The following is a 23,193-nucleotide window of genomic DNA, read 5'->3' on the forward strand; positions in this document are numbered from 1 at the left end:
GGTATAGAACGGGATTTTCCCCCCTCAAATTAGCCCAGAAACCTGCAATAGACCCATTTGCCATCCTCCTTTAAGCCTTCTTTCCTAAACGAAAAAAAAAAAAATCCACTTTAAAAGGATACATTTGTACAGAATTATGTTTACATAGAGACGTTAAGTGGTTTCCTCCCATAATTTTGCAGAGATTTAGAAGACAACAAATTAAAGGGACCTAATGCAGAACCACATATACAGACCTTAATAGCCTTCCAATATCAAAAGGACCACAGGACAGGATTTTCAGCTCGTGAATGGATGATGCAAGTTAATGAATCAAGAGGACCTGAGAGGCCATTTCAGTAGAATGGATAAAAACGGATTAAGAGAGCAGAATGGGTAACACAAGACTAATGACACAGAAGAATGGAAAATTTTCAGAAGCAAACAGCAAGCGCCATTAGTTTCTGAAAGTCGAAGAGACAGGAACTGGAGACGTTGTGTAAGTTTTGTAGTCAAAGTAGGACTTGGGCTCCCCCTTGAGGGGTGGGTAGAATTTGACTAGATAAGGAAAGGGGTCCTAGAAGGAGCAGAGCACCGCAGGAGCAGGAGGGAATAAGCGGGGTGAGATGGGGGTTAGAATGAATGGGGATCACCAGATGAGAGCAGAAGCTACGACGGGAATCACATGCATCGAGCCGCAGGAAGGCTGAGCCATCACAGCTGGAAGAGGACAGTGTCCCTAGGCACCTTTTCTCTGACCATAATTTCTTCCAAGTCTGGATAACCTCAACCTTGGCTTTCCAAAATTTAGCCAAAAATTTTACCCTAGCTTAGAGGTTTGCTTAACTGTAGCATAGAAAAAAAACTATATATTTGTGTATTATATACACATATGTTATACATGTGTATACACCTATCTCCTGCCATTAGAGACTCACTGTGGTTCATTAACTTTACCTGTTTATAGTTAGTAGTTATAAGAAGGAACAGATGGATCTATAGCTCCCCAGTGACAACTGCCCCAGAGGAACGACCACTGCCAATGTGCATGTTCACACCACCACCAATAAAAAACCTGCCAATAAACAAGGCACGAGTGATTCTCAACTCCAGAGGTGTGACGCTGGTGCTCAGTGATACGTGTGACAAATGACTGCAGGTAATCTGGAACTAATATTAGGAACTGAATTTTGAAAGTAATTTTTAGATTCTAGAGGGGACTCGGGTTTCCCTGTAACAAGGTCATCTCCCCCAGTAGCATTCCAATCCGCTGCCCGAGTCAGGGAGAAAGCAGTGGAGCGAAATCATGAGGACTGCCTGCAAGCTCATTTCAGCTGCCCTCATGCCCCTGGTGACCCGCGTGCACCCAGGGGGCTGGCCCCTCCTCCTTCTTGCGTGCAGGATGGGAACTGAAGGAGAGCTGCTAGAGAAGGCCAGTCCCACGGCATCAAAGCGAGTCACAGTCATCTCATCTCTAGCTTCCAAAGCACACGCTCCTCGGAAAGCTTATTAAAGTTTATTAAAACGCTCCTTGACTTTTCTCAGGAAATTCTGACCTCTGTTAAAAGCATCTTACACTGAAGAACATCTTCTGTGCTTAGACAGTTGAATGAAGAATTACATTTGAATTTTGCCTTACCATTCCAAGGTCCTCTATGTGCAGTGGTGCTGGTCAAGTCATAACCATTTCAGAGTCTAACATTTTTATAGCTTCTGTTTATAGTGTCTTAGAAGGGGAAATTGGAATGACCCCTATAACTCCTGGAACAAACACACTCTGGTAGGAGTTAGAAGAGTGGGTATTAGATCACATGGGCATGGATGCAAACACTAACATTCCACTCACCACTCGTGTAACCTTGGACAGGCCAACTGACCTCTGTGCCTAACTTTCCTCACTTAAAAATAGTGACAATAGTCTTAACTTCTAGAATTCAACTGAAGATGAAATAATACAAAGCAGTTAGCATAGTTCCTGACATAAGATAGGTTTCTACAGTCAACCTATTAGCACGATGTCTCATTACTATCCTAACACTTATTTCTTTTCTAAAAGCCTAGATTAACTATCCAGTTTTGTGGTTTTTGTTTTGTTTTGTTTTTAAGAGTAACTGATCTTTGTGATGATTGTAGGTGTTTCCCCTGGAACCCACTTTCCTACCCATGAGATAAAAATGACACCACTTGCCCTGCTGATCTCACAGACCTGAGAGTCAACAGTATGGGAACATATTTGGAAAACCGAATATGGAAAAATTATTGATGGAAAGTTTTAACCTGAAATTTACTATTCCAAAATAAGCTTATCATGAATTCCGTGGAAAGACAAAGACGTGTCAACAGCACCATATCATGACTCAAGCTCTGTGCCCAAGGCTTCTCTAATGAATTTTAATTCATTTTATTCATATAGTGATTCACTATCTTCATGTGATTGTGATTCACGTGTTTTAATTTGCCAAATGTTGCTTCTCACTTATTTTCAGAAAGGTCTGTTCACTGAAAGCTCTCTTTCTTAGGAAAGTCACGATGTGGAGAGCAGATAATATGTCAGTTATTATTTTATTTCAACCTAAGCCAAATCATCTTTACCTCTAATTTAGATTACTGCTCATACAGTGATGATTAAAGTAGATAGAGAATAGCACAGCTGGCCAGGCATCCGCTTCTGGGATTCGAATACCACTTCAGTCATTTTTTTAGCTGGATTTAATTTCCAGTCATTTCTTTTACCTTTCTCCAGTCATTTCTTTTACCTTTCTGAACTTGCATCTGAGAAATGGGAACGGGACAGCTATCTCTTAAAGGAGATGGTGACCTTAAACAGCAGAGCACAGTCCCAGAAACAGGAAGTATTCTCTAAGTTGAGAATAATTTTATATCAGAACAAAAGAGCATCTACTTACAGTTCACAGATGCCAGCTCTAGCTGGAATGAGAGGTACAAGTTGCAGTAAAAGCTTGACACCATTCTGCCATTCTTCTTCCCTTTCAAATTCACAGTACAAGTAGCTACATTCATCAGAAGAAAACTGGTAGAAAACATAGGTATCTTGAAAGTATAAATTCTGGTCCACTGTTGGAAACAAAAAAGGGAAAGATCTGTTTTTAAAAGTCTATTATTTAGAGAGTCATAAACCAAATAATAAATTAAAAGCCCTGCTAATTATTAGGGAGAATCAAGGCGTAGGACTATAATTACATCGTCTAAGTCTATTCATGCTCACAATCCCACTGAATTAAAAGGGACTTACTGACCAATCTATTTTTATTACTTGAGGCTTTAGCCAGCATATTCATATGGGTTTTACGATTCTTCAGCTCCACAGACAGGTGAAATCAGTAACGATTCAAAAAGTGGGGAGAATTTCTGTGTGTCTCAAAGCAAACAAACAGATTTAATTACTGGAGTGGTATACAAATACAAAACTATCCCAAGTTTCCAAGCCATGGCTCTCAATCAAGAGCAACTGTGACACCTAAGGGACATTCAGCAATGTGTGGAGACATTTTTGGTTTTCACTACCGGAGGGTGCTATAGGCATCTGGTGGGTACAGAAAGTGACACTGATGAACAGCCTATAATGCACAGGGCAGGCTCCTACAACAGAATTATCTAGCTCAACATGTCAGTGCCACCAAGGCTGTTTTAAAAGGGATCAAGAATTGGAGACTAAACCTAAAAAAAATACTGACACAAATTTTTTTGCTCACCAAAACATGAGACTCAATGAGCAAGCTGGTAACATCCCTCAAAGGTAGTTACCACTTTTCTAAATCATAGTATCAGGTGCTGGGTATTAACGACTCACTGAAATTATAGCCACATCCCCATCTGTACTACACTGGGACTTGGATAAGCCTTTCCGAACCTTACTATGTTCTCTGACCCTCAATATTTATTATCTATGGGGACAAAGGAACTTCCGAGTGACCAACTAGCACCTGCATGATGAAGCTAAATTAAGACTCTGAATTGCTTAACTTCTAATCCTTTAATTCCCTGGGCTCAACTAAGAAAAGCATATCTGCCATCTATTTTAGTTGCTAGTTAACATCAATTCTGCGTTCTATTTAAACAGCTAATTTTCATAGGTCATATCTCTAATTGTTCATGATTAGTCAATTAAAAAGGCATAACATTCCACTCATAAAATCAGTTTCTGATAATTATTTTAAGTACAGCTAGATAAATTAGACATTTAGAGCAACTAAAGATGTCACTGATAAAAAAAATTTTTTGTGAGCAGACTTCTGAGTAGAGGAGAAGGTAAGGGAAAGACGCTTAGACATAGTAGTCTATGAATCAGCAAGTACCTACTTATTTTTACAAAAGGTGTGAGAATTAACAACCAAAAGATGACTGGTCATTTTTGTTTATAAAATGTGAGAGAACGCAAATATTTACCTGTGGAAACAATTTCCATCCAGATTGTAACAGCCTCTAGAAAATCAGGTAAATTTTCTTCTGGTAGCTTAATAAAATTAACACTTCTATGCTTCACAAAACATGAAATACTGACCTGATAACATAATTCCCATATCCAGTAGGAGCTGCCAGACCCCTATGGCCATAGATCTGCACTGGACAAAAGGACAGTGTTCCAGAAGCCAGTCTACCAGCTCTGACCCAACACAGCTCCTCCTAGAACAAAAGGAAAACCTTCCATAGTAAGACAATATTGCCACTCATTTGCCCAAGAATTGATATTTAATATTATCCTTTCCAAGGGACTCAATAATAAATGAACAGGCAACTCTTACTCATCTTTCCAATTTCAGCTCAACTATCATTTCCGTAAGAAAACTTAGAATCACACCTTCTTGTGCTTTTACTTCAAATCACCTACCATGTAGTAATTGTACATCTTTCTGAAAGAGTAATATTGGCTTCCGTCACTTCAGAATCATTTTCAGGATATCAGGGACTACAGACATAACTCACTGCTAAACCTCAACAGTGAGAACATTCCAGGCACAAAGCAAATTCTCAAAACATGTAGTTGAACAAATGAAGGAATAAATGTAGTGATCCTTTATATAAAGATAATGCTTCTTCTTGGTAAGACAATTACCTCAAGGTGATGGTGATAAACTTTTGTTCAACTCTTTATAGATTTTTATCTAGCCTTTTTGAGAACAAAGTAACTCCAAGAAGATTACACAAAGTCAGGACCACAGTGAGCGGTAAAGAATTTTGTTTGCTACTCTCCAAACACATTAAATCTTAAAATTTGTCTCAAAGAACAATAAATATGACCATTATTTTTAAAAAGTATATTTTATTTATTTATTTGGCAGAGAGAGAGAGATCACAAGTAGGCAGAGAGGCAGGTGGCGGGGCGGGGGTCAGGGGGAGCAGAGAGCCCAATGCGGGGCTCGATCCCAGGACACTGAGATCATGACCTGAGCAGAAGGCAAAGGCTTAACCCACTGAGCCACCCAGGCACCACCACAACCATTCTTTTTAATATCATCTAAGCAATCTAGCTAAGCAGCCTAAGTCGTAAACTCATAAACCTACAAACCCAGATGTGTCTGATGGATTCCACTAACCACACATACAAAAATATCCCCTGTAATCTGTCTTAAAATACACAGCTATATTCGAAGCACGCCCCAATCTGGGCATTAAAAGCAGTATTTTCATGCCTACTTTTTCATCTTTATCAGCCTCGGCTGAAAACCCAAAAGAAGACAACTTGCTGAAATACAGTTTTCATTTGCAGAAATTTCACTGAAAATCATTCTCCCTTATGAAAATGTCACCATTTATTTTTTTCAAAGATGCATCGTGTAAATGGTTGTCTTTATTCAGTATTTGGTATTTAAGGACCAAAACACATCAACATTTATTTTATTCCTAAAACAGAAAAAATACTGCTTATTTTTTGTGACTGGCCATAGCCATCAATACCTAGAAATCACATAGTAACCAACAATGTCAAGAAATGCCATGAGGCCCTACATTTTCAGGGGTAAAAGGAAAAATAAACTTCTGTGCTGAGATATTTGTTTTGTGGTTTTGGGTTTGTTTGCTTTTGTTTTTAATGCCCAGCGTGGGGCTTGAACTCACAACCCCAAGATCAAGAGCCGCAAGCTTTACGGACTGGGCCAGCCAGGCACCCCTCTGCTGAGGTATATGAACAAATATTCCAGCTTTAGGTAAAGCATTCTTTTTTGGGGGGCAGGGGGGAGTGTCACTATTTGAAAGATACTCTAAGGCAATTAGGGCAATACCAGACACATTTAGTTGCAGGTTAGTGTTAAGACATTAGAAAGATTAACTGTCAAATAAATGGATGTTTCTTGAAAAGGGAGAAAACAGATCACAATAAACTAGGCAATCAGACAAAACAGTCAATATTAACTTCTAATTCTATAAGACACCTTTCATGTTAAAGGCTCAAAGTGTTAATTAATTCCTCAACACCTCTGTCAATTAGCCAGCATCTTTGAGCCTGTAAAACACTTTTATCCTATGGATTAAAACACTGTATCATCCTAATCCCTATTCTAAGAACAATCCAGTCAGTCCTCAACCTGCTCTCAGCGTCTGACCACCCAGAACAGGACACAACCAAACATTTACTAAACAAACCAAACTGCAAAAGATGGCCTGATGGGTGAGTATGTTTGCCTTGCTCACAGGCGATGGAGAAGAAGTGTCCTAGACTGGGGCTCCTCAAAATTGTGTTTAGGAGCACCTGGGGGATTCGGTTACTGTGTAGATTCTTACGCAGTGTGGCTGAATGGGGCCCAGATGACCCTGGTGACTACAAAGCCCCAGTCCACCAGCTCTAGCTTCTCACTGGGAAGGGCTCACTCTGTCTTGGGGAGCAGAGCTGAGTCCACACACTGAAACATATCACCAGAACACTGCCATGACAATAACAGCTCATTGGAGCTCCCCACCCCAGCCAGCAAGCTATGTTTCAAGTGCTCGGGATCCCCTTCTTCACCCCCAACTTTCTTAAGTTGTGTTTCAAATCTCCTTCAACAACCCATCTGCATGAGGGAAAGCCCCATTAGGAACAGAGAGCAACACTATGATTAATATCACCAAAGCAGACAACATGAGGTTAGGGGCCCCTGCACTGCACTCCTCTCCTGACTTGCTGGCCAGGGCTGCAAGAATGCAGCTACCATACCTAAAGCTTACAGGACTCAGGGGAGAGCAAGGAGGAAGAAAAGGGATAGATGGAAGGGAGCGATCTCAACACCCAGTTCTACCTCCCAGGGTATTTTCAGTGTTGTAGTGGATCCAGAAACCGTTTGAGTACATGTAGATCTAACTGCAGCTGCACTATGGGGCAGGAACACTGGGATACGGAGGTGATCAGCTACCAGGCTAAGTGACTGCTACAACATAACACTAAACATGATTTCAGCTCCAGTTTCTGGTCTCCTTCTGTCTCTAGTTACACTTTTAGCAATTCATTCATGGTACTGCAGACAGAAAGAACCCTAATCTTAAATGTAAATGGGGTGACGGTATTTAGAGACTTACTTGAAGTCTCAGAAACCAGTATGATTTTTTTCTAGAGTGCAAAAGGAAAAGAAAACATCTCAAAGTTTTGAAAGTAATTCTCATGTAGCACATGGGGACCACTTCACCTCAATTTACTACCAGACAAAGGAAAATGACTCATCCTAGGCAATCACATTGGCACTGTCTTTAGACCCCGGGCACTAATCAGTCTTTATATTGTGAAGGACAGGAAGTTCTGGCCCAACCACGGGGACTCTGAAATAGCACAGCACATGCTCTCTCCCCATTCAACTCCCACCGAACCCTAAATCTGTTCTAACTTGGATAGATGGTTCTTTTCCATGAACCTTATTAACGTACATCTCCCAATGCTTTTTTCAATCTCTATCCATGGAGACCACGTAGAGCACTGAGAGCAATGACAAGTCTTACACAGAGACTTGGGTGGTAGCTAAAAAGAATCGCAGGAGCCAGCTCATGTTCAGACCCAAAGCTTTATTCAATCAGTTTTTATTTTTATTTTTTTTAATCAGTTTTTATTTTTTAAAAATGAAAAATAATTAGATACGTTTAAAATTGATATCAAGTATTAAAAAAAAAAAAATTCAAAAGGCTCTATGTGAAGTGGTCCAGCCATAAGTGCAACTGCTGTTCTCACCTGTCATGTCTACTTGGCCCGGACTCTAAACTGAAGGTTCTTAGACCTCGGGCTATGAATTGCTTACAGAGGGTTGGAAGGTAGGGGGTAAGCTTTTTTCAAGAGGTTCATGAGTCCGTATATACAAAAACATGCTTTCTCAACAGAATAGATCATGTCTAACCTTGGTCATATTTTTCAAAACCTATATGTATACTAATGTGGTTAATTTAATGTGGGATATTCGGTCATATGGGCGGCTCAGTCGGTGGAGCATCTGCCTTCAGCTCAGGTCATGATCCCAGAGTCCTGGGATCAAGTCCCATATAGGGCTCCTTGCTCAGAGTCTGCTTCTCCCTCTGGCCTTCCCACTCCGCTTTTGTGTTCTGTATGTCTCTCTCTCAAATAAATAAGTAAAATCTTTTTAAAAATTTAGCATGGGATTTTAAAGTATTAATTCACTGTAGTTCTCCCAGCCCCCTCCCTCCCTTGCTCATTGGTACCTCAGATTCTGCCAAGAGTCTGCTTAGAAAGTAGTTGGTAGCATGGGACAGTGATGAGAAAAGAAACATTAAGGAATTACCTAGGGTATGGATAATAGTTACATAGGTGTATATAATAATTAAAAAATTCTTCAAGCTGTATCCTCAAGAACTGTGCATTTTAAGTCATGTCTCAATAAAAAGGAGGTCTTCTTACTCAAAAAGGTTGGGAATCACTATACCCCAAATCCAGGCCATGATGAAATTTTTCCCAAACTGTGACAAAGGGAAAAAACAGGAATATTACAATGAGTTTGTGATAAAGCTAAAGTTAGTTAACTTAATGAAATGTCCTTATTCTGAGAATCTTTCCTACCATTTTTAAGATTTATTTATTTATTTGGGGGGAAGGGGCAGAGGGAAAGATGGTCTCAAGCAGACTCCACTCTGAGCGTTTAGCCTGAGGCAGGGCTCTATCTCATGACCCAGAGCTCATGACCTGAGCTGAAACCGAGTCAGGTGCTTAACCGACTGTGCTACCCAAGTGCCCCTTTTCTTTTTTTTTTGGGGTGTCATTTATTCTGAGTACTCTTCCTATCCTTTACAGTATATTGCAGTCTCATTTCTGTAAGAAAAAATGGTAATAAATTTTTTTCTTTTTGTTTTATTTTTATAATGTAGTTTTGGTATTTTTTGGTATGGTTTAGTACCTTGAGTTGATAAAATTAAAAGTTCATAATTCACTTTTGTTTTTTCTTTAAATGGCTCAATGAATTGAAAACACGTCCTCAATTTTCTAAGTGACTATTCTCTTAGTCCGGCTGTACTTTAAAACTGGGCATTAGCCCATCCATCTACTTTCATACCCCTGTCCTTATTCACAAGCCAAGGTGGAGAAATACTAACCCTTTGCCACCTGCCCTACCCTTTCCTTGCAGCGCCCAAGGAGGGGCTCATCCTCACCTGGCAAGTTAGAGCAGAATTCCTTCTCCCATTCAATATCCCAAAAGTCCTCAAAGAGCCTTGATAAGGTCCTTGAAGAAGGGACCTATGCTTATTGATGTCCCAAAGCAGCACATGCCAAGTACAAATATTATAAAACATCACATTTCAGAGGAAGCAAAACAGACTCTCTCAGGAACCCATCCACTTGCACCTGGAGAGCCCATACCCTGACTTGAGAACCAGGAGTCTACTGTCTAAAGAGAAAAATCACCATCAGTACCCCAAATTGACACTTCAAACAAACAAATCCTCCCAGTAGTGATAAGTCCAGCTCTCTGTGATCAAGGTTATGATTTCAGCACATTTTTCTTTTATTATTCAAGGAGAATTTTTGACAAGGCATTAGAAAACTGTGTTACCTGTAAAATCCCTTGAGGTTCACTCTGTCCTTTATCAGGTCAGCTGCCTGAACGATAATAATATTCCTCAATGCTCTTCCTGCACAAGAAGAATTCTCTCCATAAATCTAAATGGAAAAAGACATTCTCCATAAATTTACAATAATATGACAATTTGTAAGCTGCCAATAGCACACTATAAAAAAAAATCATGCCCACATTCCTAAGTTTAACAACACTTTAGCCTACGTAGTTACAGACCAACTACTACCCATTTTATTTTTGTTATTGGTCCACTTGCCCTCTTACGTGACAGTAACTATTTTCCAAATAAACTGCTTTAACTATAAATAATTTTTATACCAAGTTTCCAGAATGAAATGTTTTTTTTAAAATAGGGTTTCTATCAACATAGCAAACTGAAGCATATTTATACTACATATTACTGTGCCATATTGATAATGCATTCATGTCAAAGTCTTGGAAGATGGGAAAATACGTTTTCCTAACGAGTGAACATCTCACACTGTGACACGATGTGATAGGCTGCTGTCTGCTTTGCTTTTAAGCTTCCCTCTGCTGCAGAGCTCATTGTTAATTCCAAGCACCCTGGTTTCATCTACTTCATGATTCCACCTAGCAGATAAAAATTTTACTTAACTTCCTTTTTCATCCTAATTCACCCATACGCATCTCTGATTCTTAGAGGATGAAGGATCCAGAGAGGTCCACGTCCTACTTTATATATTACCTCCTTTCTTTGTATGTGGCACGTTCCTCCACAGTGCAATGCTGTTTCACAAACAAAGAAAGCTAAGTAAAAATGAACTGTCTTGATGCTCGTGAAAATTAGTATATACTGGGAATGTACATGACATCTGTTTACTTATTTCCTGGTGAACTCTTTCTGCAGCTACACTACTTTGCACCTATAAAATATTTTATATCTTCTCTTGAAGCAAACCAACTAATAGTATATTGACTATGACCTGACAAGGAACATTTCAACCCTATCCTTACACTTCCTAATATTCCTAGTGTCACTTCCTAAACACAACCTGATGAGAAAGTGTGAAGGGCAGGAAATGATTTTTTTTTAACATGTTGTAACTGTATATAAAGCAAAACAAAACAAAAATAGCAACAAGTCAGCTGACAGAAAGAACTACCCTAGGGTGAGGGATGGGCTGAATGGGTGACGGGCATTAAGAAGCCGCCTGGCATGACGAGCACTGGGTGTTCTATGTGAATGATGAATCCCTAAATTCTACTCCTGAAATCAGTATTACACTGTATGTTAAGTAACTAGAATTTAAATAAAAATTTGGAAGAAAAGAAAAAATATTACCCTAAAGGAGGGTCAAGTCAGCTCACCCTTGACAGGTCCTGACAAGGTATCAATGCTCATTCACTCAGTCTTTCAAAAACCATCTAGTGAGGGCGCCGGAGTGGCTCAGTGGGTTAAAGCCTCTGCCTTCAGCTCAGGTCATGATCTTGGGGTCCTGGGATCAAGCCCCGCATCAGGCTCTCTGCTCAGCCAGAAGCCTGCTTCCCCTTCTCTCTCTGCCTGCCTCTCTGCCTACTTGTGACCTCTGTCTGTCAAATAAATAAATAAAATCTTTAAAAACAAAAAGAAACAAAACAAAACATCTAATGAGTGGCTCTCAGACCCCACTGAGATGCTGGGGATACAGTAGTGAACAAGACATCTAATGAGTGACAACAAACATCTAATGAGGTGCTGGGGATACAGTAGTGAACAAGGCCAAGAAGTTTCAGACCTCACAGTGCTCACAGCCTCCTGTTACTCTTTAAAAAAAAGAAAAGAAAAAAAGAAAGAAAAGAAAAAAAGGAACTCTTTGTCAAATGATTTTTAAATACAGTGAAGGCTCCCCATCTTTTTTCAACAAACCTAGAAATACTCTACTAATAGATAACTACAATTAAGTCCCTGTTATACCAAGTTTTTAGAATATTCACTCTCTTAAAAATGCAGCATTTCTATTAATACAGAAAATTGAAAAAATATATATTTAACTCTGCCATATTGATAACACACTCATATAAGGGCTTAGAAGTTGGAAAAATATTTTTTTTAAAGATTTTATTTATTTATTTGACAGAGAGAAATTACAAGTACACTGAGAGGCAGGCAGAGAGAGAGAGAGAAAAGGAAGCAGGCTCCCTGCTGAGCAGAGAGCCCGATGCGGGACTCGATCCCAGGGCCCTGAGATCATGACCTGAGCCGAAGGCAGCGGCTTAACCCACTGAGCCACCCAGGCGCCCCAGTTGGAAAAATATTTTTTTCCTATCTGGTGAACATCTCGTACCATGACACAATTATCAGAGCATTTCAAAAAACTTCATCTGTGTTATCCCCAGGTGAAGGAGACAGTGTGGGAGACAGCATGCCCAGGAGGAAAGGGAAAAACTGTAACTAGAGAATTCTACATCAGGATTCATAAATCCGTTTCACAAAATGCAGTGAGAGAAAAGATCATACCTGGGAAGGCGTGTGTTCAAGGTATGGATTGGAAATTCTTCTGGATAGAGTCTATTTTGAAAGAAAGAAGAGGGGAAAAATTAGAACTAAACAAATCTTTGTACCAGCAGGGTCAATGTCTACAATGCGGCGGGTCCAGCAGTCGTCCAAACCAAAAAAAAAAAAAAAAAAAAAAAATGTGCTTCAGTCTCAAGTCATGGGTTATAAAGGATTCATGTCCTTATTCTCATTCAGTGCAAGCATCTGGTCACCATTCATTGCAACGGGACAGGTTATTCTGTTTAAACAGCTTCCATGGGGTGCCTGGGTGGCTCAGTGGGTTAAAGCCTCTGCCTTCGGCTCAGGTCATGATCCCAGGGTCCTGGGATCAAGCCCCACATAGGGCTCTCCTCTCCCAGGAGCCGGCTTCCCCTTCTCTCTCTCCCTGTCTGCCTCTCTGCCCACTTCTGGTCTCTATCTCTAGCTATAAAATCTTTTAAATAAATAAATAAATAAATAAACAGCTCCCAACCAAAAGGATACAACTTTAAGGAGGGCCACGAAAAGATGGAGGTTTTCATAGTTGGGATTTTATTCTCTGAGTGGTTTGATTCTGTTTCTCCTTTTCATCTTGTTCCCCACCTAACAGACTCCCATCACTGTACATCTACACCACTGCTTCAGCCTCTCCATGGATTTCCCGGACCTCTGGTCACGCTCCCCACAGGCCATCCCGCAAACCTCAAAACTGAACATAGGTCCCCTGCTTTACAGTGGGTCTCTTACTGCTTAGGGAGTCCGTCCGACCACCACGGGCTGCTTCCAACAGGTTTCAGTATTCTCCCTCCAACTTCCTACAGGACAAACCTCCTCATCAGAAGAGCTTGGCACTCCCACCTGCCTCTGCTCTCACCACTCTCCACACTGGAGAGCCCTCCATCTTCCCTGACGCTTCCCTGAGCCACACCAGACTTCCAAGTCCAGGTTTAGTGCAGTTCGCTCCTAGGTGAAGCTCCTCCCACCTGCCCGGGTCACTGGGGTTTGGCCCTCCTGGCCCTCTGTTATTCCATACAATCACGGCAGCTCCCAGATGCTCTGCATGGCTGGCTGGCATTCTATGTGTGCATTTGCCCCAACTATCTTCACAAGCTCCTGGAGTGGGTGCTGACAGTTTACACTGCTTTGCTCTTACAGCATAGAGCGCATAACCTTGCAAAGAAATGTTTACTTTGCTATTCACTTGTTTATAGATATGTACATCTCTGTATCAATTTAGTAAGTGGTTACTGAATGATTTGAATTGTAGTGGCTCATTTTTCGTACCTAACGATCCAGTAGGCAGCACCATCACCCGCATATGCTTAAGCACAATAGAAAACTAGTATCATTTCCCATTGTGCTTTGGAAAACAGAAAAGAGAAACTAACATTTATTGAGCTCCCAACCTATGTTTAAAAGCTCTTTACAACTCTATTCCAAGGCTTGCTGTCTTTTGAGATCCCATCGTTTTTAGTCTGCCGCCTCCACTTCTCAAAATCATTGGCTGAATTACAAAACATAGCCTGCCAGTCATCACCTTTCAGCATCTGAACCTTCAACCAAACCTTAGTCTAAGGCACAATTCCTATTCTGCATCCTCTCCACGCCACATGCCCCCCCCCCCGTTACTTATCTTAATTAAACTGAAAGAAATATACAAACTCTTTCCAGAGATGCCAATTGGTTTACTCTGCTAAAGATGTGCAAAGGCTTAAAAGAAAATTAAATTTACGAAGGTAGACAGGCCATTTTTAATTCCCATGTATTAAAATAAAACACCCACCCACCCCTTCTGGTGTGGTATTATACACATTCCCAATCAGCCCTTCTCAGGCCTTCTGTCGTCTGAGCCTATGTAATATATTCACTTATTGAAATACCAAACTATTTAAAATTTGCATATGCACTAGCTTTATCATTCGAGGATGAATCATCATAAGTGATTTTTCTCCCCCTAAATAGAGAGACTTTTAAAAGTCAATAAGGCAGGCCAGAACTGATAGTCTTTATTACTCATCTAATTGCCTGAATCGGCTCACAAAAGCAACTACTTCACATGATTTAGTTAAAAAAAAAGAGAGAGAGAGAGAAAGAAAGAAAAGAAAGCTTTTAGGTAGAAACAAGTTCTCAAGAACCAGGTAGAGGCACATTCACAAAAGAAAGCAAACCATTTCCTTTCTTTCGGCTGCCAACCTAAATCTGGCCGTCTTCACACTAGTGTTACACTCACACAATTCTACTTCACAGAAACTTCCCCATGGATAGCTGGTTTCAAAAGATTGGTAAGGTGAGTAAATAAAGCCATGAGATTCTTCCATGCAGACTAGATAACAGATAAGCTACCAGCCCACAGGGAATCGACAGGAGCGACACAACAAGAACGGCCTTTTCCAGAACACAATACCTACATTTGTTGTCAGAAACTCCTGTGAAGTGCTCTCCTAACTGGTCCCAGGAGGGCTCTGTTTCATTAACGCTCTAGGACAGCGGCTCTCAAACTCAGCTGGGCTCCAGGAAGCCCCAGAGCTCTCTGCAGAACTCTGTAAAGCTCGGATGTGTTCAACTTAAAACAACTCTCCTAACTATGTGCTTTAGAGACCGCTTTTTTTTAGTTGTTGATATTGACCCAAAATAGCAAGCGTCAAAGACCTGGAGAAAAAAGAACATGAAATAGTCTATGCATGACCTCCTTTTTAAGAGGTATTAGGAAATTATGTAAGTTTGTCAGAGGAACATAGTGGGCCAACTTAAAAGAATCTGAGAATCACTGCTCTGAATCACCTCACCGACTGCTCTCCTGCATTTACCTGAAAGCATCTATCACAAGAACACCCTTAAAAATGCACCCCTCTCTGTTTTGATATTCTTTCCTAATATGTCATCAGCTGTTTGCATTCCTTCTTTGAATCTCCTGGTTTTATTTCTCCTCTGAGCATGCTAAGGCTTCATCTAATCCGTCTGGTAGCAACAAACTTACATTCATTTCTCATTTACAAAGCACCTACTGAGCGCCTGGCCAGGCACTGTGGGCGCTTTCAGAAACATACACAAGTCCGTGATGCTGTTCCTAATCTAAATCCGTTTACCAGAACATAAAGGATCTGTTTGACAGAGATCACAAGTAAGCAGAGGAGAAGCAGGCAGAGAGGGAGGTGGGGGAGGCAGGCTCCCCGCTGAGCAGAGAGCCTGATGCAGGGCTCAATCCCAGAACCCCGGGATCATGACCAGAGCTGAAGGCAGAGGCTTTAACCCACTGAGCCACCCAGGCACCCCATAAACATAGAGGATCTAAAGAACACTTTAAACCCATGAATTCTTTTACTTGATCCTCATTTCCTATCAGTTTACTCTATAATCTTGGATGGCTGTTTCCAGTGATACAGTGTCCTCCTTTAAATGACTCTCACTGTAATATCTCATAATACAATGATGTGAAATGATGGGTTTTTTCCCCTTTATTTCCAGCTTCTTAGAATTACTTTGGCTACATGCAATGATACTTTCGTGAAAGACATTATTTCTACCATAGAGAGAAGACTGGTAACAATACAAATGAAATTAGATTTTAATTCAAATTTATTTCTTCTCCTTTCTGTTTTAGTGAACCATGGAAAAGGAATCCCTAAATGATTCCAGGCAAATATTTTTCATATATTAAACATGTATTAGAAAACTGCAACCCTTTGATATTCACAAATTTCCAGAAACAAATAATGGCATAACTCAAAGGGTAACTGGTTAGTTATCTTAATTTTTTTAAGTTAGGTGTCCACTGACGTTAAATTATAATGGTCCAAGATGCTGGGTCTGAACCAAGGACAGAACTCATTCCAGAGTCAGTGAGGGTATCTTACTATATTGTATGATAGACTTATGGCACATTTCTTACTAGCTCTTAAAGGACATGCCTTAATACTCTCCTTAGATTGAACTAATACCTAAGCAGCTAAGGGGAGAGAAGAAGGAGAAAGACCGAATCATTTCAATCCCTGCAAATGTATGACCTGCTCCATTTCAAAGAGGAACCAGCAAGAACTACCAAATGTATTGATGCCTTGAGAATTCAGTTACTGACAAGACTCTCTGTCACCTGCAGCCACTGTCCTTTCCCTATTCTGGGCCATCATGTAGAAGATGAAGACATCACAGTGGAATCAGTGCATTTGCTTCTTTCACAAACCCAGGAAACCAGAAAGCTTCCGAAGTTACCAGAAGGCCCCTCTTGTAAAGAGATGACTACCAACTCCAACAATAAGGGTTGTGACCAAGCAGGCTGTCCAGTAGAGTTCTAAGTCTATGAGTCCTTTTTAAGCCCCAGGATACACTTCTAGCTCAATCAGAGCTTGATCAAGGTAAAAGGGACCCAACCCCAGCCAGTACATGGGCTTGAGAATTCCACAGGATCACAAGTCAGGCATGATGCAAGCCAGAGCCAACTGCTGAAAGGGAAGCATGGAGCAGGGTGCCATCACCCTCCTGCAAGCTCTCAGGCCCACCACCATGGCCTAGGGGCCCCAAGGGATATGCTCCCACCAGTCAGTCACCACCACAAAGGTCATTTGTGATAACACCTTCTCAGCACAGCCTTGCCACACCAACATCAATCATGTTCTCAAAATTGCCCGTGAAGTGTTAAGAAACATGGGATGACATGGAAAGTGGCAGAAATGTTTACTAAGCACCTCCTTGGTCTTTAGCATTTTCCCATAACAGTAACTGCACCCAACTATTCACATTTTTACAGACAAGAGGCCTGAGGAAAAGAGAAACTAAGCTATTTCCTTCAATGGGGCCCCTGGGTCATGCAGTTAAGCGTCGGACTCCTAATTTTGGCTCATGGCATGGTCTTAGGGTTGTGAAATCAAGCCCTGCATCTTGGAATCTGTTGAGAATTTGTTCTCTCCCTCTGTCCCAACTCTCCCCCTTCTCTCTCTAAAAAAGGCAGGAAGGAAGGGGGAAGGGGAAAAATGACTTCAAGCCGCTGAGCTGGAAAGTTACAGAGCCAGGACTGAAACAAAAGGGACTGCTTCACCAAAGCCACGAGTCTGCTATAATAGGCTGCCCGCTGTCAATCACTAGCGGGGTTTCTACTCTGTGCTACAGATTGTGTGAAGTATTTTACATGCAACATATACCACTTAATCTGTAAAAACTTTGAGGTAGGCACTATTATTAATTTTATTTCACAGCTGACAGAACTAGACTTCAAGAGGTTAAGAAATTTACCCGAGTTTGCAACCCAAGCCCATCTGTAGTGATTACTCTACAGGTGTCATTTACAGATTGTGATGATTTGAGAATGACATGACGAACGAGTGTATCTCACTGCATTCGGAAGTCACAAGCAGCATAAGCTCCAGTGATTCTCAGCCCCTGGATGTAGATTAAAGCCATCTGAAAGCCAGCTGAAGAGAGAACTCAACAGGAGCTCATATCCGACCCCCAGAGCAAAGAATTAGAACCTCTGGGAGTGGGACCTGGGTGGTTTCTGCCCAGCTCCCCAGGTGGTTCTAATGTGTGACCACTGAACAATCATCAGTGGGAACCGGCAGTCTGAACGTCTCAGCTTTGAGACCCGGAGTACTCTGCAAACTGCCTCCTTCGCAGGCCCGGCTGAGTTCAGAACCTCGTAGAGGTACAAGTCCTTTGACCGAAAGCATTGGGATCTGTGGCTGAGCTTCTAAGTCTGGCTTGTATAAAACAAAGGGCCAGTGTTTCTGGAAATCCCACCTTGTCCCTGTTTGTGTTATGTGTCTTATTTTTACCCCATCCCAGACATAGCCCTAAGCCAAGGTACTTTCATGTCTGCAGAAAAGAAAGACGCTATATACCTTCTCAAAAGGCATACCCTCTTAATGACATCCGCAGCATTAAACTTAATTTTTACTTCCCATTAGTAAAGGACTCTCTTCTAGTATAAACATGTTTGCCTCACTTAACAGCTAAAGTAGGAAAGTGAAGTGGGTTCTAGGAATACTTATAAATATTTCAAAATCTTGCCTGCCTAGGAAAATAAATCAGCAAGAAACAGCAGCTTCTGGGAAAATATACACAATAGGTACAACAGAAACAAATCCCAACATGTTATCGACTTGATTTTTATTCGATTCTTGGGAAAATCTTTCTTCTTGTTGCATCTACAAGCAAGAGAATAGTTCTGCCTAACACGGCGGGGTTTTCTGGTTAACGCAATCACAGAAAAGCCTTTAAAATTTAGGAATCAAGTCACCAAAGATTTTAGAACATTAAATTAGCAAGCTTACTCACCTCCACTTGACACTGGATTCCCTACTTGTATTATTATCAACCTACCCAGTCACACCTGGACTCCAAGATGAACCCTTTCCAAAACACTGACCAACATGAAGATGTTCCTGCTGAGATCTTTGAGCAGCAAAATAATCCACAGTTATTACATCCCACATTGTGGGATAGAAGGTAATAACTGTGCATTATAACCCACAGAATAAATACCCATGAGTCCATACTGATATAAATGATTGAATAAATAAATGTTGGGCCAAGCAGGCTGGAGGAGTGGGGACAGCTCTTCCCTACCGAATTCCAATTACTAAATTCAAGAAGAGGAGGAAAACAAGATCACCATTAGGCAAATACCACCGTACTGAATACTGCAGACAAAAAAGAAAGCAATCAGCGGATGCCAAAATTAGTGGACACAAGGGTGATAATCGGGCTGTCTGCGCAGTATCAAAGTGGCTTCTCTCAAGTCAATATGTTTGGAGGAGAAAAGAGTCACTTTTCAGTGGAGCACAGTGGACCTCACCTTAATTAACTGACAAAAATTATCACCAACCATGAAACATGTTGACATCATTTGCCCACTGAAAGGATACAATGAAGAAGGCACTTTTACGGCTATTTTGTAAAACAGGGTACCTGAATTCAATGAGAAAACAGACGACTGCAAATCGAGGGGTATTCTTCAATATAAATAAGCCTTTAACTCTGCAAAAATTGCCAAGGCTTTAAAAGACCACAAAATACTGAGGGGGCTCTCCCAGGTTGGAGGGGACATAAGGAAACAAAACAAAAGCCCATGTGTGATTCTGGACTAGGATAAGGACCTTGGTGGGACAATGGGCAAACTCTGAATGAGGTCTGTATTTGAGTTAATTGACTCTGAATGCTGTTCTTGTCAAGTGCACTGTGGTTACCTAAAATGTTAACATTTGGGAAAGCTGGATGAAGGTTTTAAGAGGACTCTTTGTACTCTTTGTGAAACTTGTGAATCTGAAATTTATTTCAAAAGGAAAAGTTTAAAAAAGAAAAAGTAATGGCCTCTTTCCGCCCCACAAATAAAGTTTCAAAAAACGTTCAAATATTATTTCAAAATAAGCCATCTGTTTCTTTGCTGAAAGCTGCATGACCCCTACCACAACATTCTCTCAAGCTGCAAGAGAATGACCCGACTTGCCTCCCTGTGCACTCTGACCTCTAGCACAAATCAGATTTATCTCCCTAAAACATCTCCTTACATAGCACCTTAGTTTGTTGTCTTATTGTTGTTGTTTCTAATTAAAATAGCTACTTAAAAATTTCAGTTTCCTCTTGCCGATTGCTCACGGTTTGCCCAGTGGATGATACCCTCAATGACACCCTGCCACGCTTCTGTCCTACAAGGGCTCTGCTCTAGCCAGGCAGATTACGATTTTTTAACCACGCAAACTGTACACATTCTCCTCTCTGTGCCCAAGCCCTGGCTGTGACCTCTGCTCCCTGCATTTCTCTACATTTCCTCACCCTGCTCTTCCTGAGATCCACGCAAATGCTGCATGAAGCCCCATTCCACCCTGAGCCTCCCATGACTAATCTTCCCCCAAACACTCCAGCATCTTCATCTGCCACAAGGATGCAGTGCCTCCTGCCTCCATTGTACGTGTGTGCTGTCTCTCCTCAGCCAGCTGGCGACCCTCCAGTGTTCGCTGGTCCCTTCTGTAAATCAAGGCCCTTTGGTGTATAGCAGGGGATGACCACCCAGTGGTGACCTTCCCCCTTGTCACAGAACCTGATGTTCCAGGCTCTCAGGCCAGTGGCAAACGTGATATTACCACCTCAAAATCTATGAAACCCATTGCCGTCTCTGCCATATCATCACCACCCATCCTTTACTTTCTTTTCTTTTTTTTTTTAATATTTTATTTATTTATTGGACAGAGAGAGAGAAAGAGCACAAACAGGGGGAGTCAGAGAGGGAGAAGCAGGCTCCCAGCTGAGCAGGAAGCCTGAGGCAGGACTCGATCTCAGGACCCAGGGGTCATGACCTGAGCTGAAGGCGGACCTTTAACCAACTAAGCCACCCAGGTACATCCCACCTTACTTTTTTTTTTTTTTTTAAGATTTTATTTATTTATTTATTTGACAGAGAGAGAGAGAGAGAGAGCACCACCCTTCTTTTCCCTTATTTCTCAATTCTGTTTTAAGTGGTCCAGTATGCAGCAAGAGTATATACATAGTGTATTTCTATACACTGAATTAATTTTGTTCATTTTAAAACTTAAAGATACATTTGAAAGCCAATTGTTTCTTTGTAGTGAAAAACACTTCCATAAAGTCACTTTGTGTGGGGTCTTCAAGAGGAAAAAAAAAGTTCACTTTTCTTCTATGTTACTGGCAAGTCAGAAATCTGCAAATGAAATACACCTTGGAGCAGCCACCTTTCTTTCCTTCCTTGGCTCTGGGAATAAATTAATCTCTTAAGTGTTTCTTCCTAACTTGCATATAAATCTTTGAAAGCTACAAAGTAATAAAGGTGATAATGTTGTCTTCCAGCAGAAGGAAGAGTTAGAAAACTAGATCTAGATTTTCTTTCTCAGTTACGCATATAAGACATACAAAGAAACTCAGAAATAAGCCACCAGAAAAAATATCCTGAGGTCACCTGGCCTACTTCACAGCCTTCATCTACACTCTGAGTCAGGTGGGAATGTGGATCAGGAGTCTGTAAACTACAGCCCACAGATCAAACCCAGCTGCCACCTGGTTTTCATAAAGTTTTATTGGAACACAGCTGGGCCCGTTTGTTTACATATGGTCTCTGGCCATTTTCTTGCTAAAAATATTTACTATACGACACTTCACAAAAGAAATTTACCAACCCTGGTCTAGATGATCAAATTTTACAGAACAGGAGGTACTCCATAAAATCCCAGCAGTACATTCCCGTGCTCAATTAGTTACTGATAAGAATTTCTTTCCCTCTTGAACCCCATTATCTCCCACTGCCGTTGGAAGATTATTTGCTCCAAAAATGTTTAATGCACATTTCTGTCTTCACTAATATGTCACATAAAAGGAAGAAATAAGTCAAAACAATTTTTGGCTCCCAAGATTAAAACAAACAAAGAAGGAGCAATTAGTTTCACCAACTCCTCCTAAATTGGGAACTTCCAACCTTTGCCATAATGTAGACAAGTCTAGACTTCACAAAACTATAGCCAAGGTCAAATATACAAAAGTACTAATAAATGCAAGACTATCCTGTTTCAAATATCGAATCTTGCACACAGTAGTCTCACCACTTGTAATGATTTCCTCCTCATATATTTAAATTTTTATTGAGTTTATGTTAAAATATATTCATATGCTCAATACTCCCCTATTAGAACTTCTTATGTACTTTCAAAGTACTTTAGATTCCAGCTACTTATTAACATTCGGATTCCCCCCACTTCATTCTAAGAATCTTAAAGGTAAGGTCTGTATTTTACTCATATACTTAAATATCCACAATATCTAACATGATACATTACACACAGTTAATTCTCACTGAATGCTTCTCAAGGAAAAACAAATCCAGCCCTGTTAATACTTTCCTCAAACCCTCTCCCCTTCGGGAGTTTACAGCTCCTTTCTCCATGCCCTGCACCTTCTTGTCCTGGGAGGCAAGCCTTGTGTGGTGGTTAGGAGCAGAGCTCTGAATTTACATGGCTTAGATTCAAAGCCCAACTGTATTACATGTCCTTGAACGAACTATTTAAATTTTCTGCCTCTCTTTCCACGTCTATAAATGGGAGAAATAAAATCTACCCAGAAGGTTGTTATAAGGGTTAATGACTTAAAACAGTGTTCTCAAACTTCATGCATTTGGAAGGCTTAGGAAACCAGATTGCTAAACCCCATACCCAGAAATTTTGGGGTTAGCGGGTATAGTCTGAGGGGTGCCTATGAACCTTGCATTTCTAATAAGCTCCTAGAGGATGTTAATGCTGACAGACGACACCTGGAGAACCACTGACTTAAAATCTCTCATAATCAGAGAGCTTTTACAAGGCTCTTGGGACCAGGTCTGTTCTCAAATGGGTGCAGAGTTTCAATGGGCTTTTGTCAATGACGATCATCTGCCACTACTGTTTGAGACTCTAGCTACAGTCAGTCAGGGCACCGGGTTGGCTCAGTTGGTTCTACTCTTGATTTCAGCTCAGGTCATAATCTCAGGGTCATGAGATGGAGCAGAGCCCCATGCCTGAGCCGGGTGTGGAGTCTGCTTAAGGTTTTCTCTCTCCCTCTCCCCTCCCGCTCTGCCCCGCCTCACCACAGGCATGCTCTCTCTAAACACACACACACACACACACACACACACACACACACAACCCTCTAGGTAAAGTCAATTCTTGTACAAACAAGAATTTCTTCTGGATGCCGCCAAGTGGAAATCCTGTCATTCATTCGAAAGTTATACCTTTCCAGTTATTCACTACTTACCTTCTCTAGCATTCC

General features: G+C 41.0%; 1 protein-coding gene across 2 annotated transcripts in view; it reads right to left on the reverse strand.

The window, feature by feature from the left end:
- RAPGEF5 (Rap guanine nucleotide exchange factor 5) overlaps nucleotides 1-23,193 on the reverse strand; it is a 221,861-nt gene that overhangs the window by 171,207 nt on the left and 27,461 nt on the right. For both annotated transcript variants that reach the window (XM_059171333.1, XM_059171334.1), the window contains exons 2-5: nucleotides 12,436-12,486; nucleotides 9,954-10,060; nucleotides 4,502-4,623; nucleotides 2,886-3,054 (exon numbers count right to left, since the gene is read on the reverse strand). In XM_059171333.1, the coding sequence (XP_059027316.1) occupies nucleotides 2,886-3,054; nucleotides 4,502-4,623; nucleotides 9,954-10,060; nucleotides 12,436-12,486 (449 nt within the window). The remainder of the gene's footprint in view (nucleotides 1-2,885; nucleotides 3,055-4,501; nucleotides 4,624-9,953; nucleotides 10,061-12,435; nucleotides 12,487-23,193) is intronic.

This window comes from Mustela lutreola, chromosome 4 (assembly GCF_030435805.1).
Source record: "Mustela lutreola isolate mMusLut2 chromosome 4, mMusLut2.pri, whole genome shotgun sequence".
NCBI lineage: Eukaryota > Metazoa > Chordata > Mammalia > Carnivora > Mustelidae > Mustela > Mustela lutreola.